We start from the raw sequence: 20118 nt of genomic DNA on the forward strand, positions 1-20118 counted from the left end.
TAACTAAAGAAAAACATTATTAAATCACAGTTGTAACAAGAGCTTGTTGAACACTAATGTTCCTTTAATAAAACCATATGATTCTCAGGTACAAGCACTTCTAACCTGAATACGCACTCAGGTTCTATCTTGATATCACCTGCCAAACACATCTATTGTGTCAGGCTTGTGACAGAACCTGTATCAGAATCATTAAAGCTCTCAAGGAGGTTGTCTGGAGAATAATAAAGTCTTGACTTCTGCAAAAACATTCTGTATATGAGTCTTATGATCTAAAAGAAATGAAAGGAGGGAGCTTGTCTTCTTTCATCAGTAAAATAAAGTGTGTCACAGTCATAATTGAATTTGAAGTACTTGTGGAAAGATGCTAAACTGTAAAAGACACATCATTTACATTCATCCTCAAAAACAAGAGGCTCCCTTTTGTCTTCTTAAAAATAAAGATGTATACTTCATCTTCGTATAAAACTAGTTACTGTAGTTTTCATCATATAGATTTATGAAGAAAGCCTGTATTATTTAAAAGTGATACATTTCTGATATGATATTTGCTTTTAAAATGTTAAGTTATATTTCATGATAATAGTAAGCAATATTATTTTATATCTTGACATCCTATCTCAATACAGGAAGACAGGGAGGAAAAGAACAGTTTTCTAAAAAATTGTGTAAATGACTATTAAACCATCACTATTTCACATTTTAAAGAATATTGTATAAAGAAATAGATTTTTCAAAATTATTACAATAAATATTAGCTACTTATTTACTATCTGAAAATAAATCTTGTTTAGGTAGAAATGATATAGGTTGAAATAAGGGAATTTGGATTAATTGTGTGAAATGAAATACATTTGTGAAAGAATGTCTTTAGATTATACATAAGCAAAGTCAAAGCCTTAAAGAAAAAGACAATAAGGGGGCAAATCACCCACCTGCTCACTGAGGCCTGAAATTGAACTGTGGAAGCTGAATTTATTGCACTTAAAGTTTTAAATTCCTGTTAAAATGCCTTTTATACCTCAGTAAAAATTGCCTCTTTAAATTTCAGATGACTTGAAAGGTAGAGACAGAAGATCATCATACCCATAGTCAGGCTTCCTTAAAGGGAGCATTTAAATATGGATGAAACATAATGGGAACCTCATTAGTCAGATCTGAGCAATCAATGCTGCTCTTTAAAAGTTGTCAGCAGATTCTTGGTCTTGGGGTAAACAGTGGGTCATTTTGAAGTAGATCGTGTTTGTTTAGAATCATTTAAGGGATTCATTTCAGTGATACGAATTTAGGGTGATGAAGACTTTGCTGCTGCTGTTATCATTGTTTCCTTATAAAGCCCATCCCCTTAATATTCTTGAAGGAAGAGTATAAAGTCTGCTGAAAAAGGTAGGGAAAACTCTGCCTAAAACCTGAGGACCCTGCAGAATGAAGGACAGAGGACCTATTTTCTTAGAGTTTTATTATAACCACTCTACTGGTTGAAGTTGGTCCTTACTCTGGTCTTTCGAAGACAAAGGACACTAGATGCTACCCAAGGAAATTCCTAAAGATGGCTGTAGATGGAACCAGGGCCACGAATAACGGCGGGCGGGTAGAGCTGGTCCAATCCACGTGTACAATATTAATCAGGGTTGGGGTAGGTGGGGGTTCTTCTCCCTGCAAATACCACTTCAACATGCTTCTAGTGTATAAATGACATCAAATTGATATATGCATCTGTAACTTCTTTTTTGTTTGGGATTATGATTTAAGTTAGACCCAAGCTGATAGGTGAAGCCACGGCAAAGTTTTCTAGTGTATGACTATACTTACTTATTTCCTTGTTGAAGAAAATTTAGGTTGCTCCTAAATATTTCTGTTCAGGCTTTAGATATAAAAATAGCAGATAGGTCAGGAGGATTGACTCTGGGGCTAGACTACCTCTTTTAAAATTCTGCTCTATGGCTTATCAGCTATGTGAATATGGCCAGTTCCTTCCTTTCTGTCTCAAGTTTATCATCTATAAAAGGGGATAGCATTGTCTTGTACCTCAGAGAGTTGTTTTGAAACCTAAAACAGTTAACGTAGGTAAAATGTTTACTAGAATCATATGCTGCATAATGTTACCTAGCATTATTATAACATTATTTTAAAAAACGATTCTTATATATGTGTCTTGTACATAAATGTGCATGTTTCTGTACGACATATCCCTAACTGTGAAAATGCTGAGTCTTAGATCATGTACATCTCTAGTTTTATGAGCTACTGCAGACTTTACCAGATACTGCAAAATTGCTTTCCAAAGGAAATTTTACAAAATTATACTTCCCTCAGCAATGTATGAGATTTCCTTTTGCTTCACTCCCTCTTTAATACCAGGCATTTAGAAGATGCTTCCCAATGCTGAATGTAAAATAGCATTTTATTGTGGTCATTTTTAAAATTTTTTCCCTAGTTTCTAGAGAGATTAAACACATTTTCATCTGCTTATTGACTATTTGAGTTTCTCCCTTGGTTGCTTGCCTATTCCCAGCCCTTATTGTTGTTGTTTCTATTTTAATTAAATTGCTTTTCCTTATCTCATTGATTTGCAGGTAACTTTCATATTTCTAAATATTAATAGTGGCTAGAATGCTCACATTTTATGAAGTCATTTTAGTAGTAAAGTTTGAAATTTCAGTGTAGTCAAAGTTATCATTTTTCTCAAAGATTATACATTTTACGTTTGTTTCATAAATTTGTTTTACCTACTACTATTTCTAGAAGTGACACAAGTTGCTCTTTATGTTATTTACTCACCTAAAATTTAAGTAAGTTTTTAGATGTGAGATAATATAAAATATATTATTATTTTGTTCTATATGGGTTACCAATTTTCCTAGCATAATTTATAAAATGATATATCAAATAAGTGAGACAGGTTAGCAATAGAAAATAACCAAATTTAACGCACATGGGTGGGGACCCCACATACATGAGCGAGTCAGGGACCCTGACATTGAGACTCCCCCAATATTGTGAGGTTTACCACCATGAGCTCGACCAGGTTCCCACAGGAAGTGTAAGACAAAAGTCCCCTCCTGGGTTCTGCAGGGGGAGGAAAAAGAAACCATTTTGAAATAAACCAAAGCATTGTGTCCTTAACAGGCCTGCCCTCAGGGGAAACTATTTAACCAGAGCCTAATCTGCTGGGGTGTCAGAGCCTAAGTGACCCGGGAAAGGAAAATTCTCAGCTCCAGCCCAACCTAGTCACCCTGTCTCACCGAAGATGAGATGAGGGAACTAGAGACTTGTGTAGTTCAGAGTCGGAGGCGTAGGCTTGCTGAAGGACCAAGACCTAAGCATAGCTTCTCCTCCCACCTCGCCACATCACTAAAGGCCCGTTTACCCAGCACATCATGTCCTATTAAGAAAAAATTATGAGGCACACCAGAAGGCAAATATTAACACAGTCTAAAGAGAGAGCCAGATCAGTGAGGCAAGATAGCAAGAAGCTAGGGAAGGAAATCCCTTGACAAGAGGAATAAGGGGAAACTGAGAAAACAATTTAAGCAAGGCTAAACAATTTGACCAATTTACAGCCAGCTCATGAATCACAAGGTTTTATCTTCCCTAACCAAGGAAACTTAGCAGCAAATAGTTTACACATTCCAGACCATCCCAGGGCAGATCCGTGTCTAGAGTGACACTAACCACTGAGCCCACAGGCCAGGGCTCTTCTCTCTTTTTAAAATGTTTTTGCCCAGCAGGGCATGGCTCAGCAGTTGAGCGTCAACCTAGGATCCAGGCGATTGGGGTTCGATTCTCTGTCGGGGCACATGCCCGGGTTGCGGGCTCCATCCCCAGTCGGGGGCGTGCAGGAGGCAGCCGATCAATGACTCTCTCATCATTGATATTTCTCTCTCTCTCTCCCTCTCCCTTCCTCTCTCTGAAATCAATAGAGATATATTTAAAAAAAAATGTTTTTACCTCCTTTAACCTGTGTTACATTTAAGTATGTAATACTCCATTCTGAAAACGTGTTGCAATATCCTGTTTCTGTCTGTCCGTTAGTATTCTTACTCATAGTTTTGTATCCTTTTATCTTTTGTTTCAGGTAGAATAAGCCCCTTCAGTATTTCCTGTAATGGAGGTCTTGTGGTGATAAATTCCCTCTGCTTCTGTATGTCTGGGAAAGTATTTTTCCTTTGTATCTGAAGGATAACTTTGCTGGATATATTATTCTTGGCTGGTAATTTCTCTCTTTCAGCAATTTAAATATTTGAGTCCACTCTCTTCTAGCTTATAAGGTTTCTGCTGAGGAATCTAATGAGAATCTAGTGGGATTTCCCTCTCCTCCCTCTGTATCATTTCTAGATTTCTACCTTTGATTATCACTAATTCTTTCCTCTATCAGGTCAGCTCTATTCCCTAAATCTGCTAGTTTATTCATCTCTTTTACTGAGCTCTTCAGCTCCAGAATTTCTATTTGCTTCTTTTTTAAAATTCCAATCTCTTTGGTAAAGTGCTGATTCTGTTGCTGAGTTCATTAAACTGCTTATCTGTGTTTTCTTGTTTCTCGTTGAGTTTTTTTCAGAACTGCAGTCTTGAATTCTGTCACTTAGATTATAAATTTCCATGTCTTTAAATTTATTTTCTGAAGATTTGAAAATTTTCTTTCTGAGCTGCCTTGTTATGTTGATTATTTGTGGTTTTCAATGGATTCTTTCTTTGTCTAGGTGTCTATAGGAATGAGATTTTTTTTTTAAGAGTGGCAGTTCTCTTGTAAGTTGATAAGAAGTCCTTCTTTTGTTTTCCAGTTGGTGGTGCTGAAGCACAAGCTTTTTAGTTTCTCTTGCACTGCTTTGGTTCTGGGATCCCTCGGGGGCTTTGGAAAATGCCCTGTATTCTTTGGGAAGTTGGGCATCTCCTCTGCGACCAGATTGCTTCCGCCTCAGGGCCCCGCCCCCATGGGGTTCAGAGTCTGTGAAATCCCAGTGTTGCCCCTGCACCCCCACACTGCCCACAGTGCATCCCCAATAGGTAGGGGCGATGTGAACTAGGAGAGGCTGGATGGTGCCTTTGAGGCTTTGTGTCCTCCCAGTAATGGTGACACCCAGACCTCCGCTACCTCACCTCTGTATCTCTATCCCTGTCATTAGGATTAGGCGCAGAGTGCCTCTTATTGTTTTTTAATATGCTATACTGTATTACTTTGATAAAGAGTTACTGATGAGCGTATCAAAATGACTGACTGGAGAATTGGGAAGTATTTTTTTGCAAGGGCATAATTTAAATTCAGGACCCTCAAGCAAAATTTGCATAAAATCTGTCATTTCCAATATTTCATTTGTTTTTATAATTATTTTTGATAGAGTGAAAATGACCCTTTTATGTACAATCTTGGTAATTAATAAATTAGCTACATGTACAACATAAAGAGTATTATGACGGTTAAGAGATTTTATTTTGGAATTAGGTGGACTGAGGTTCACATATGTTCTTTATATTTATTCACTGTGCTAATAAAGCAATTACCTGACCTTCATGAGCATCAGCATTCTCATCTACATCCACAGTTTGTTTTGAGGATTAGGTGAGTGGTTAGTACAGTGTTTGGCATAGTGTCTGGTACACAGTTATCCATAAATACAAATGATTATTATCATCCATGTTATTTTCTAGCCAACTAATTACTAAGTAGTAAACTAATTACTACTGATTATTTTTATGCCAATATACATTTTCTTTAAATTATGTATCTTTATTTTTATCCGCTCTACTCCTAAATAGGTCCTTATTTTATTTTTCTGAAATTTAGAAAAATACATTTAGTTCTATAAATATAGTTGAAATAGATATATGCATAATATATTTATACTTTAGTTATATATATTATAAATGTTATATTGTCTTTTTTGTTCATGTGTCAGTAGTGTACCATACTACCGATGAACTTTGACTGCCTTAGGAATTTGTTAGAATGATACCGGGTTGCTGACAGAATGAAGAATGATTATAGATCTTCCAGGAAGAAAAAGAAGAGTGATATGGAAACTACACTGCTACGGTCACAGTTAAAATCATGACAGAACAGGGCAGAGAAAACTGTGATGATAACACCATTGAACACTGTGGTCATGCCACATTTACCACTGTTGCCACAGATGTCCATGGGAATTATATGTTGGCCTCCTCTTGAAAGAGATCTCTTCAAGTTATATTTGAATCTCTAGCTTTTGATTCCTATGCATCAGATTGGGTGAGCTGTTACAGAGGCTGAAAAAGCTTGTTCTAGTATTTCAAGTTCAATAGTGGGCTGTAGGTTGTGTTTTCCATCAAGACCTATGGAACATTTTCTAAACATAGCAAAAGGAGTTCACATGCTGGGCAGCCAAAAATTGACTAGTGCTCATTAAAAACAGTAAATTTAAAATTTTTCAATTTACTTATTGATTTTTTTAGAGAGAGACAGGAAGGAGAGAGAGAGAGAGAAAAACGTTGATTTGTTGTTTCACTTATTTATGCATGCAGTTGTTTCTTGTACATGTGCCCTGAGCAAACAAACATTGAACCTGCAACCTTTGCTTATTGGGACAATGCTCTAACCAACAAAACAGTAAATTTTAAAATAAACCTTGAAAAAGGTTTTAATGTACACTTAGGGTTGAAAGAAATTGACAAGTATCATGGATAGAGGAATGTTTTACCTTGAATAATGAATCTCTACAACTTATTTTTTTAGGAGAAATTTTTCAGAATCAGAATCCACTAACCAAATTAGTCACAAGGAAATATTGATTATGAATTATGTATGGTAATATCATGAATATAAATGCCTATTAAATTGAAATTTTATAGAAATGATGAAAACCATCACTTCTGAGAAGAAATTTTGCTGGGTAAAATGTTCATGCAGATAAAAATAACAGCAAATTTTCTATTCTTTATTTTGCATGTTGCTTGGAGGTGGATGATGTCTACAGACCGAAAAGGAATAGTATCACTTAGAATTTGTATATAGTAGTCTCCCTTACCTGTGGTTTTGCTTTCCGAGGCCTCAGTTACCTGTGGGCAACCATGGTCCTAAAATATTATATGAAAAATTTCAGAAATAGGCAATTCATAAGTTTTAAATTGCATGCCATTCTGAGTAGCATAATGCCTCATCCTGCTCTTTTCTGCTGGGGATGTGAATCACCTCTTTGTCCAGCATATCTAGAATGTATTAGTCAGTTAGTAGCTTTCTTGGTTATCAGTTGGTTTTCAGAGAGAGAGAATAAGAGCATTCACATAACTTTTATTACAGTATATTGTTATAATTGTGCCACTATATTATTATTTATTGTTAATCTCTTACTGTGCCTAATTTATAAATTAAGCTTTATCATAAGTATGTATGTATAGAAAGAAAAACAGTATATATATATAGGGCTTGTTACTATCTGCAGTTTCAGGTATCCACTGGGTTCTTGGACTGTATCCCCTGCAGATAAGGGGGAACTACTGTAGTCCTTTATGCTTATGAAGATTTTTGAATCTATTATTTCTTCTGACCCATAAGCTAGCCACACTATACATCACAGAGAACAGTTGTGAACATTTTTGTTTTATAGATGGAAAGATGAAGCCCACAAATTCTTCCTTTAGCTTTCTTAAATTAATTTTCCTTTGGATGAGCTCAGATGAGAATTTAATTAATATGAAAAATTTTCTTAACATCACTCATTCCAGAGTGTTCAGAGAAAGCTGTAGAATACCAAGCTTATATAATTTATATTTGTTGACATCTCAGTTAAGAAGATGTATATGTGGATAGGAAATAAAATGAAACTATTTTCTAAAATGAGTTTGGTTTGTTTAAGTTGCCCCTGACACTTAGCTTTATCTTGGGTCATTAGCTGTATATAAGAATGTTTTTTTAATTGGTGGGATTGGATTAGCTGAAGGGTGCAGTCTTCTCAGGTTTAGTAGGTTTCCGAGTCAACCTCAGGGGGGAGTAATGCAAATTGGATGACTTTACACTCAGTTATTTTTTCTGCAGTTACTTTTATACTCAAGCATGGATTTTTTTTTTTTTCCCCCCTGATGGACATTTTAGAAAGCTTTGCTTCTCTGTGAGTTTATATAATACACCATTTAATATTTAGAAAACTCAAGCAAATCTAAAAAGTTTAAAATAGAGGTAGTATGTTGCTGAAATGAAGACATTGTTCTGAAGGTCAAATGACTGAATTTTGTTTGTTCCTCCCCCCTGTACTTCTTCTGATGAAACTTGGATTAGTTAGAGAATAAAGAAGAGCACTAATTCTTTAAACTCAATTAACAGTTAAATTTTTTAAGAATTATTTCTTGCACTATCCCCAGTTCAACTTTCAATCTATGTAACAGCAGTCAGATAAATGTGGGTAACTATCTTTTTTACTGATGAGCTTTGCATGTGTGTATGTGTGTACAGTTTCTCAAGGCCTCTTTTCTATTCTCTTCATCAGTGATCTGAATCCCAAGGTGATGAGATGCCATAGATTTGTTCTATTGAGAGTTGTTTTTTGCTGCTGTCCCTTAAGAAGTGGGCTTACTTTTTAATTACAGAACAAACTGTCTATGACGTTTAGATATTGATCAAATGGAACAACTATAGCTTTTATTATGGAATCCTCAAAGGCCCTCTTCTTGGAAGATAAATAATTTAAATAACCTTGGCTCTTTTTTCAGAGTCAGCTTTCTTCTTTAAAAGGAAAATTTTCCATGCCATTTTAGACCTTCATGTGATTTTTTAATAATTTTTGAAATTGTTGCTTATTTAGGTTAAATGAATTAAACAAGTTAAGTATATTCCAATACACCCATATAAATTAACTGTTGGGGGCTGTGGTGGTAGAGCTTCTGTAAAATAATTTCTATAAAATATTTAGGCAGGTTCCTAACAACAACAACAAAAAAGGTAAAAACAATTCTTTTCAATTAAGAATATGTCTTAACTATTCAACACAAAGCAATTAGATAAGGAAAAGCAGGTGCTTAGCCAGTGTATCTGGGATTTCTTTTGTGTTAATTAGATGGTAACGCTGACACAAATATACTAAAAATTGTAGGGAGAAAAATGTTGAATATTAAAGTCACATAATAGCCTTATATTTCTGTTTGGCATTGAGACAGGATATATAGTTGCCCAAAATAGATGAGAAAAACAATAACAACAAAAAACATATATTAGCTTTATATGCAGAGGCTAAACTGGAGATATTTATGGGGGGGAAATCATACTGTGCTTACTTGCCTTGTCTATTTAAGCAATTGCAGGAAAACTATCAGGTCACTAAAAGAGCACACGCTAGTCTTATTTAGATTTCTCTTGATTGTATTCTGTCTTCTCTGCTATTTTCATTCTTACTTATTCATTCCTAGTTTGCTGCCTTTTTGATGACCAAGTTTTCATCAACTTTTTACTAGAAGAGTATTTAAAAATAACTTATTGTATCATATTCTCAAATGCATAAACCAGGATATCTCAGTTTATTAAATAAGCTAGCAGGTGAATGCAATTCAGAATATCAGTTTAACAAAGACTCTTAAGCCCCAGTTAAATATACTTGAAATAAAACCAAAAATTTAAATTTTTTCAACTTTGCCATCTATTGTTCATTATTTTAAAAATAAGAAGTCAAAAGTTTTTACTGAGTACCTAAGTTTGTACAAAAAACTGTGGAACCCAAGTGCTAGCTTAGAGAGAACAGAACAGACATATTTCTGCCACTCTAGGTAGGAAAATGAATGTCATTACTTTAGATAAATAAAGACTTTGATGATGATAAGTGTGTTATTTAAAACTAGATTATTGAAGGGTGGTCAGAGAAATTCAAAGCATGAGAAGGATTCAATGTGCCACTGCTGAATTTCAAGATGGAAGGGTCCAACTCCCAAGGAATGTGGGTGGACTCAGAGCTGAGGGTGGCCCCAACTGACAGAGAGCAAGGAAACAGAGACCTCAGTCCTACAACCACAAGGAACTGAATTCCTCCAGGAACAAGAGTGAGCTTGGAACAGATTCTTCCATGGAGCCTTATGAGATCCTAAACAGAGAACCCAGTCACACCATGTCTGAACATCTGACTTACAGAATTAATAAATAGGTGTTGGTTGATGTGGCTAAAAACAAGCAAATGAACAAAAAACTAGATTATCTTTTGGCCACAGGAATATATAAGAGGATAATCCAACCTAGCCTGGGAGTTCAGGAAATGTTTCCATTAGAAGTAACACTAAGTCATGAAGAAGAATAGCATTCACATAGGCAAAGACAAAGAGATCTGTAGGCAGAAGCAAGTACAGACAAAGACTTTGAGAGAACAAACTGTCCAATAGATGTGAAGAAATATGAGAAGTCCAGGAGAACTGGTATGGTGAGAACACTGGCAGAGTGCCCTCCTAAAAGACTGAGAAGCACCAAGCACTGCAGTTCCTTATAGATCATGCTCAGGATATTGGAGGAGGCAGGGCCAGAGAGAATGAACTATGTTGGCAGCTGTGCAAGTAGGGAGAAATAGATTACTGACACATTTATAAGGCAGAATCAACGGGAAAGGACTGGATGCAGATGAGGGTAAGGATGTGAGGAATTGGGAGGGGTCCAACATGAAACCAAAGGTGAATGTATGATGGTGTGACTATCAGAGAATGGAAAACAATAAAACAGTCAAGTTTGCAGATGAAAATCAAAAGTTAAATTTTGGACTTACTAATTTGTGATGTCTCTGAGACATGCCAATTAGGTAATTGATTATAGAAATTTGGAGCTTGACCTGGAGAAACAGATTTGGGAGTCCTCAACATCAATATTATATATTGGTCAAGGTTTGGTTCAAGTTGTTCTAATGAAAAAAGCCTATAATGCAATAGATTAAATGAAATAGCCATGCATTTCTGTTTTCCAGCAATAAAGAGGAAGGTGGTACAGGGCTGGCCAGGTAACTATTATTTCAGCACATGATTTCATTTCTGAACCCACGGTGGCTGCTCCAGCCTGTGCATTCTGAATACATTCCAGCCCAAAGGAAAGTGAAAAGAGGAAGTCACTTCTTTCCCTATAAGGATACTGGAAGTTAGACACGTCACATTCATGTGACTGCGGCAAGAAAATTGTGCTCGGTGTTTAGTAACATGGCATTCCTTAGTGACCTTAGCTACAGCAGATTGAAGGGTGTTAACTGGAAGCAAAAGTGCAAAACTTTTTTGAGAAAAGAAGCTGAAAGAATATGAGCAATTAAAGGAGGGCTCTTTTCAGGAAGAAACATTTTGATAGATCCAACTCAGAGGATAAATCACAAATGCATACAATTTAAAGACATTGAGAAAAAGGCCATAATTGATTGTGGAGTAATGATCTCTAGACAAGAAATAAGATAGCAATACCATCTGCAGAACAGTAGAAAAGGGTGCAGAGAGATGCAGAAATATTTGTGGACTTGGTGGCAGAATTTTGGTGTAGTTCCAACTGCTGTTTTATATCTGAAACAGAAGGAAAAGTCATCTGCTGAGAGTGACTGAGGAGGAGTCAGAATGCTGAGGAGAAAGGAGATCTGAAAACATGGTGGTGGGCAGGGTGGCTATGTGTTGATGGGCAGGCTCTTCCCTTTAGGGATCGCCATTCACACAAGGTAACCCTGAGAACAGTGCTCCCTAGAGTTAAAAGGTACATAACCGCAAGACTCAATAGAGACACTGACGTTTGTAGTGTGTCAATGGAAAAATGACTAGAGGCCTAGGTTACTGTGTAATGTATGAGCCATTTGTGGTTGTCAGACTGAATTCATGATGTATAGATTCTTTATTTTTTTAAATTTTTATCACTTATTAGCAATGAAACTGCATCCCTACTTCTCACTCTGTACACTTTGTTTGACTTCTAAAACTTTATCATTCATTAGTTATTTATTTTCTACTGTTTCTTTTTCTTACTCTGCTTTATTTGAAACCTTGTTCAAGAAGATTCTACTTCTCTTAATATTTGTTCTTCAGGGTTTTTTTCATTTTTCTCTACATTTAATATTTGTGTTTTATATACTTACTGTTTAAACCTTAGCTTTTAAAAGAAAGTGACATTTCAATGCACTTGGAACTTTGGTACTTTCATTCTCTTTCCTTATATCAGCTTTCTTCAATTTTGAGCTCTGATTTCCTTATAGCAACCCATCTCTCCTCATTCTATTTGGTTTGTAGTGGTTTCTATTAGGTATTATGTCTTCCAAAATCATCTCACTTTTAAATTTATTTTTAATGTATTAAATTAGGAATGGCAAATAAGTTGTACCAGAAGGGCCCAATTCTAATTATGCCTTCTATGAATAAAAAGTTGAGAAATATGGAGCATGTTCCTGTCCCTTGTTAGCCTTCTTCCTGATTTTGTTTATTATAACCAAACAAATACAGAAGTACAACAACTAAACGGAGGGTTTGGTCTTCTGGAATGTAATCCTGGTTTTATTTCTATCCCAAGACACTAGGGTGACTTGAACAAAACAGAAATTCTGTACGGCTTTTGAAGTTCAAGAAGTAGAAACCAGTTTTCAACTGTATAATTCTATTGCTCACATTTTCTTCCATCAGATTAGCTGTCCCTGATAGGAGGCTGACAGGCAGTATAAAGACTTGCTAGCTCTCAAAAGCCAGTTCAGATATCTGAGTTTAATATACTTATGAAATCCATCATATGACTGATCTATGACTATTCTCCTAGGAAAGCAATGTCCTTGCAGGGAGTCTGCACTGATTACTAAAAATCTGTGACATTTTGATATCTCATTTTCCCATAGCTCAACAATAAGGGAATGGTGGAAATTCATGGGACAGAGAAATGCAGGTGGCTACAGGTTTGGTCTTTAAACTTTGAATCAAAATGTCAAGGACTCATAATGTAAATAGCTCAAAATGCAAATGTCTTTCAAGATCAATATGGTCCTGTATTTAGCTATGTAAAAACAACAACAAAAAAGCTTGTCCCAAACCTCATCCAGTGAGGCCTAAACAGTGGTTCTAAATATGGTCCAAGGAAGAGTTTACTCTGGTCAAGCCATTTCCCAGGATAAACAAATTAACTCCAGGTTAGGTTTTGATGTAGATAGAGTAAATCTTATGATTCATGAGAAAATCCTGGCTCTATCTACAGGCAGGCCTGATATCTATCTTCAGGTTGAGATAGAAAAGCTCTGCTTTTGAAGTAAAATCACAATAAGTTTCCTAATTTTCATAATTAAATATCAACTATGATAACATCATGCTTAGTGTTTAGAATGTATAGACTTTTTTTTTCAATCAGTAGCAAAGTATAACTCAACTTCAGACATCATTTTCATCAGCTCTTAGTAAGTTGTTAGGGATAATTGAATATCACTCAAGAAACAATCTAAGACAGTTGTTTTCAAACTGCACCCTATGAAGCACCAGGGTTTCTCCAGACAGTTTTCAAGTTAACCTTAAGAAACTTCCTAGTGGATGAGAACACCATTTCTAATCCCTACCATCTGTAAGAAAAGAAGGTCTACTTTGATATCTTTTAAGTAGTTAGCCCCGTACAGCATTCATTTGGAGAACATATTTCTCAAAGAAAAATGAGATTTGAAAATCACTGTTCTAAGGATCATGAGAACCATCTCTTTCTTATAGATTATTTAAACTCAATCCCTGAATCACACAGGATGAAAATCTAACATAGAGACATTCCTTTAGCATGGATGGATGGATGGATGGATGGATGGAAGGGGGCCTAGATGGATGGATAGATACCTTCCTGGCCCCAGAGTTGGGTCCTAATTACTGCTGATCAAAGTATTCCTACTTTATTTACCACAGTTATTGATTTAGAAATGGGTATATAACTCTTCTGAGGACGGTTTGTTCAGGCATTCAGAATGGTTCAGCATTTGACAGGCTGTCCTACAATACAGCCTCTAACAAAAGTAGGCTATCCCAAACCCCTGGTAGTAGAATTGTTTATACCAAAAAGGTAGGAAAAGCACCAAAACTTGCATATGGGCCCTGGCCAGTGTGCTTCAGTTGGTTGAGCGTTATCCCATGCACAGAGAGGTTACAGGTTCGATTCCTGATCAGGTCACATGCCTGTGTGGCACGGCCCACCCCTAGTAGGGAGTATATAGGAGGCAGCTGATGGGTGTTTCTCTCTCACACATCAATGTTTCTCTCTCTCCCTCTTCCTCTTGCTCTAAAATCAATGAAAAAATATATATATATTTTTAAAAAATCTGCATCCTAGCTGGTTTGGCTCCATGTTTAGAGCATCAGCCCACAGACTAAAGGGTCCCGGGTTGGGTTCCAGCCAAGGGCACATACCTCGGTTGCAGGCTAGATCCCCGGCCCCATTCAGAAGGCAACCAATCTCTCCCTCCCCCCGCCCTCTCTTTTCCTTCCACTCTCTCTGAAAAGCAATGGAAAAAATATCCTCAGGTGAGGATTAGAAAAAAAAAAGTCTGCATGTGGCATGTGCCCAAACCCCCAGGCTGACTTTGTGGATTTCTTTCATGCTGTGAGACCTAAAGTTCAAATGAGATTGTCTAAAATGAAAAAACATGTCAGCAGGGCCTATGGTGGATCCATGTGTGCTAAATGTGTCCATGACAGGATCAAGCATGCTTTCCTTATTGAGGAGAAAAAAATTATTGTTGAAGGCATAAGGACAGAGTCAGAAAGCTAAATAAAAATAAAAATTAAAAAAGAAAGAAAAAGAAACTTTTTTGTGTAATAAAACAGTTAAAAGGCTAAAGTTAAAAAAAAGGGTATATGACTCCTTTTCTGAGGAATGAGATAAAAAGAGGGCCTTACGAGGGTTTCTGGGAAGAGAAATTGATAGCTCTTTTGGGGAGTGATGACAATCCAATTCTGGATGTCAAAGAAAAAGCATTTCATTATTATTTCAACTGGCAGATGTCCTTGGAACATAAGAACTAGATTTAGAATGAAGCCAACGTGATGGATGATTGAACCAAAAGATGGAAAGAATTTATGAACTTTATTACAACATTAAGCTCTGGATCCACCAGCCCTAAAACTTTACCTCCCTTTGACTGTTATTTATGTAAACCAATATAGGTTCTATTTTTTTAAGACACTGTTTTCCTTGCTACTAGCAGCTGAAATCATCCTGACTGACACATGTATTCCAGAAAAGGAAGGTAGCTGTACAAAAACGCAGGGGTGAGGATAAGCTTGGCATGTTCAGAGAGTAGCAAGGATGCTACCAGAAAGTTAGAAAAAGACAGAGATGAAGTCAAGCAGTCTGGGCACTGACAAGAAAGAGGCAATGGCTGCAAATGTAAATGAGAATGGAAGCCCAGTTTAAGGGAATTAAGCTGTTCAAAGAGTCATGATTTGGGATAATGCTGGAATTCAGGGTTTGGAGAAATTTTGTTGTCTCAGGTGAAAAGTTTCCAATGACCTTAGGAGCCTGATAAGGATGTAGGTAGCACTGGGGAATGAAGTAGTGATTCATAATGTCAAATGGCTTATAGAACATGGGACATAAAAACAGCTTCTCCCGGAAAGGGGTCAGTGTAAAGATCATTCCAAAGGAAGGCTTATATTTCAGTTGCGGCCAAAGAATGGAGACAAAGTCAGGATTTTGTGAAATGTTTGAGTTCAGAAGAGAGCTTAGTGAACATGTTGCGCAGTTTCCAGAAAGGATAGAAAACATTTTCAGGAAAGATAGTACCTGGATAAGTCAGAGAAAAGGAAGGGAAAAATCCTAACTATATATAGTGAAGGGAAGATTATCAGTGGGGACACTAACAAGGATTAAAGGGATATAAAGCATGGAGAAAATGGCTGACTTTGTAATATTATGTGACTGTCATTTCAGTGTAAACTGAGCTTTTGTGGGTCTTGGGCATGAAGAGACTAGCAAATAGGTTTTTAAAGAGAAATTGCTGAAGAGATTGTTATGGAAAATTCCAAGAAATCCTTTGTCAGCTGTGCAGTAGAATTGAATTTGTTTCAAGGATGTTCTCCCAGTGCAGAAAGAACAGGAGCCTCAATAGGTAGATGACCTCAGGACAGTCATGCTCCTAAGGAAATGATATCCTGGTTGAATAGGAAAATGGACTTAGTTCTCAAGGAGAAGCAGCAGCCACTCTGGAGAATTTGGGGCTTTTGCCTCTTTCTCTGTATGGAACATACAGTCTTATTTTTTAAGGACAGACTATGTTCTTTTGAAATAGGTAATATAACCAAGGGAGTAAAATAAGCTTTTCAAACAACTATCCATCCTTAGACAAAAGTTTATGTTCCTCCCTTGGTTATCTTACCTATACATGCAGTGTAGAGACTCTCCTAGTATATAAAGATGTTTTCCTTTAAAGAAGTTTGTAAATAAATATTCTTCCCTCTGTAAAAAGTGCTGCATGTTTTAAAACAGCTTAAAGAACCTGCTTCATTTTTTTTTTCTACACCATCCATGAAACTAAAGGTTATAAATGAAAAAATTGCTTATGGTTTAAAATTAGGTAACTCAGTACAAAGGATATATTTTATTATAAACTCACTTAAGAAAGACTATAAACTACTAAATTCAAAACATGCACATTTTATAAGAAGAGATATGTAATTAAGAATTTTGGATATAGATACAAGACTCAGGGAATTAAATACTTGGAAAATTTTACAGTATTATTTTCTAAATAAAAAATAAGTGACATAATAAAGAAAAAAAGCTTTACATAGTAAAAGTATATCTGGAAAGTTTCATTTCATTATATTCTATTAGTTTTTAATTATAATTATATTCTTGTTGTCTCAAATATATTTCCTTTCTCTGTGAACCTATCAAATATATATCAATTGCTCAAAGCTTAAGAATTAATATTTTTTATAACTTAAGTGTGCCAACATATTAACCACCTTTTTAACTGTGAATGTGTTGTGTGCAGAAGCTTTATCTTAGCTATGCTATGCCTGTTTCTCTCTATAGAGAAATAATACTAATTTGCTAGTGACATATATGATATATGTAATTTAAAAATTCTCTAACATCCAAATTGTATGTGCAGAAATAGTTTTGAGTTTACCATTGATTTCTTACTGTGCAGGGTTAATTTATAATTATACATGAAACAAACATACAACAGCTTAAATAAAGTCAGTCAGTCTGCATTCCTATAGAAGCACCCAAAGGAATGATTCAGAACTGCTTTGTTGATACTTTCCTTTATATCCTACTGCTGTCCATAATCCAACTTGAAAGCAGTTTAAGACACTATTTTTGCCAGTAGTGCAAATGCCTCTGATTCCTGGTGATCCTCTGATCAAATCAGTTTGAGTAGAGTTAATTTAGCTGGGTTTGTGGGATTTGGCTTCTCAAGATAAGTAGCTACTTCAGGGCCTATACACACTTATCTTCTTTTACAGTGGTTAACAAGCACCTAATAGAATGATGGATTTCTAAGGATCACTCCATCAATATTTGTTGTGCTTCTAAACAACAGATTTTGGGGATTTGAAGTTTCTGTTCATAGGAAATTTGATAATTATTATGATATGTTCAATAAATTATTTAGTTTTTAAAAAATATATGGAGAGCTTCCTTTAAGTTAGTATTATTTGAAGCAAGAGTATGAGTACTATTGTGTGAAATATTCATAATCATGTAGGGAAGGTGGGCCTCTTGGAAATATTTGTGAAGTCTCAGTGGTAGTGTTCAGGGAAATTAAATAATCAAAATAAGGTTTGGAGTATGTTTTTGGCTCATGGCATATTTTTGTCCGTGAATGAAGAGTGAAGCCTTTCGAGCAGTTATATGATAAGTGTCAAATGGAAGAATGTTAACAAGAGCAATTGGCTGTTATAGATGTAATGAGTCTATACCAAAATTAAAGGAAGAAGTTGTGTTACTATGTTTTTAGTCTCTTTCTTGACAAGCCTCTGTCTCTTTATTTTAGGCTTTGAAAACCTCAGTTTTTGGCATGAATCACTTTATAAATCTTTTACTCTGAATTTTTGCTTTTTTCTAACTTTGGTAATTATTTCATTCATTCATTCATTCATTCAAATTTATTGGTTTCTTTCCATCTGCAAATGTTGCTCCAAACACAGGGACTCCAGCAATACTTCATGGAGTTCTTTTTGTCCTACTTCCACAGTAATATTTAACTCAAGTCAACCAAGTAAACATTTACTAGCTTTTCCCATGTGGAAGCCACTATCCTGAGGGAAACAAAAATGTAGAACCATGTCTGACATCAGAAGTTCATGATCAGATTAGAAAGACCAACATTTACAAACCTACAAGACATGGTGTAATAAGTATTGAGATACATGTTTATTTAATTTGCTGTGAAGAAGACTCATTACAACATTGGGCATTTATGTTTCATTTCTTGCAATGTATACATACTCAACAAAGACCTACCGCTTTCTTGTCTTTTTGTTGATGTAATTTCTCCTTATGATTTAGCTAATCTCATTTTCAATTTCTCTCTCTCTTTATAGTTTTAAGGTTTAACAGTTTTAAATGATAGATGGTGGTGCTAGATGTTACATAGTGAAGGAAATTAGAAAAATGGGTACCCAAGGGAGAAGCATTAAGTATTAATTAATTCATTCATCTAATATTTAGTGAGCAAATACTATATCAGCCACTGTTCTAGGTCCTGGGCATGCAACAGTGCACAAAATGGGCAGAAATCTACCCTTATGGAAGCTATATTTCTAATGGATGAGGCAATTAACAAATAAACATGCAAAACCTAGCATGTCACTAATGATAAGGGCTTTGGAGAAAGATAAAGCACAGAAGAGAGATAAGGAGTCTCAGGGTTGGGGTGGGTGTGCTTTACAGAGTATGGTTAAGAAAGTCCTCATTGATAAAGTGACATTTGAAGGAAGTAGAGAGGGAGCCATGTAAGTATCTGGAGGAATATTACCGGCTTAGAGAACAATAAGTGCAAAAGTCCTGAGGTGTGAACATGCCGGATGTGTTCAAGGGACAGCAAGGAGGTACTGAAGGGGCAGAGGAGAGAGTCTTAAAGGTGAGTTATAGAGAAACAGATCATGTAACTGGGGTAATGACCTACATGGGCTGTTCAGAAAGGGAGGAAATAGGATAACAGTGGCCAATATAAGGTCAGTCATTATCTCTTGGTCAACACACTGAGGATCCAAGCTTAAGTCATAGGCCAGAAATCTGTCCTTTGCAAAGGCAGGAATTCATCTAGAAAAAAATTAACCCAATTTTTCCATTTTTAGATAGTAAGATGGAGCAGAAAGGGCTTAGATTTGGAGTAATGAAATGTTTTTTTTAAAATATCTATTGATTTCAGAGAGAGGAAGGGAGAGAGAGAGATAGAAACATCAATGATGAGAGTCATTGATCAGCTGCCTCCTGCACGCCCCCTGCTGGGGATGGAGCCCGAAACCCAGGCATGTGACCCCACCAGGAACTGAACCTCAATCTCCTGGATGCTAGGTTGATGCTCAACCGCTGAGCCACACCCGGCCAGGAAGAAGAATGGTTTCTTACTTTTATTCTGCTTCCAACTAGCGGGGTAATCTGGAGCTGATAAATTAAACTCTCTGGGTTTCCCTTTTTTTCTTCTTCTTCAAAATAAAGGAATGTTTTCTAGGTGATCTCTAGGTTTAAAAAAATCCAATTCAAAATGGCAAGTGAGCCCAACTAGGTGCTGCAAATAGAGCTTTATTATTTTCAGGGGGTGCAGAATATCAGGTTTGTGTTTGTATCTATTTTCTTTTTTAAAATTCATGATAATTTTCATAAACTCCATTTATTTCCTGGTTTCTGAGAGAGAAGCCTTCCTTCTCCTGGTTTTTGTGCCTGTGTTCTGAGCTCCACAGGGCTGAAAACTGAGTGTGCTGAATTCAGAGTCATTCTCAGGATCACAAACGTTCATCTTCTGTTCACTAACACTGTAGCATCAGCATGAGTTGGTGCCATTCAAAAATGCAGAGAGAAGTTTTCTGTGGAGAAACTATGTAGTCCCTGCTTTGTTTTCTCCCAGAATGAGTCCCAGTGGGACCTGTTATTACCTACAGTTTCCATGGTTACCCAAAAATGTGAAGATGCATTGTAATTCTGTAAAGTCATGATTTTATAAAGTGAATCTGTTGTATACCACTCTTTAATCCAGACAGGACTGG

General features: G+C 36.1%; 1 protein-coding gene across 1 annotated transcript; it reads left to right on the forward strand.

The window, feature by feature from the left end:
* The first annotated feature begins 10058 nt into the window (after positions 1 to 10058).
* On the forward strand, positions 10059 to 14668 carry LOC148092594 (large ribosomal subunit protein eL34-like). Its single transcript, XM_087819404.1, has 3 exons — positions 10059 to 10083; positions 13884 to 13984; positions 14444 to 14668. The coding sequence occupies exons 1-3, from the start codon at positions 10059 to 10061 to the stop codon at positions 14666 to 14668; spliced, it is 351 nt and encodes a 116-aa protein (XP_087675530.1).
* Positions 14669 to 20118: the final 5450 nt, after the last annotated feature.

The sequence above is a fragment of the Miniopterus natalensis genome, chromosome 8, assembly GCF_054644295.1.
Source record: "Miniopterus natalensis isolate mMinNat1 chromosome 8, mMinNat1.hap1, whole genome shotgun sequence".
NCBI classification, from domain to species: Eukaryota; Metazoa; Chordata; class Mammalia; order Chiroptera; family Miniopteridae; genus Miniopterus; species Miniopterus natalensis.

What these genes read in the sequence shown, in the direction of transcription:
- LOC148092594 (XM_087819404.1), top strand. Translation starts at nt 10,059, where the DNA reads ATGTCTGAACATCTGACTTACAGAA. An exon ending in TGAACATCTGACTTACAGAA is followed by an intron (nt 10,084 to 13,883) that starts TTAATAAATAGG and finishes GTTCAGCATTTG; the next exon opens with ACAGGCTGTCCTACAATACA. An exon ending in TAGGAAAAGCACCAAAACTT is followed by an intron (nt 13,985 to 14,443) that starts GCATATGGGCCC and finishes GAAAAAAAAAAG; the next exon opens with TCTGCATGTGGCATGTGCCC.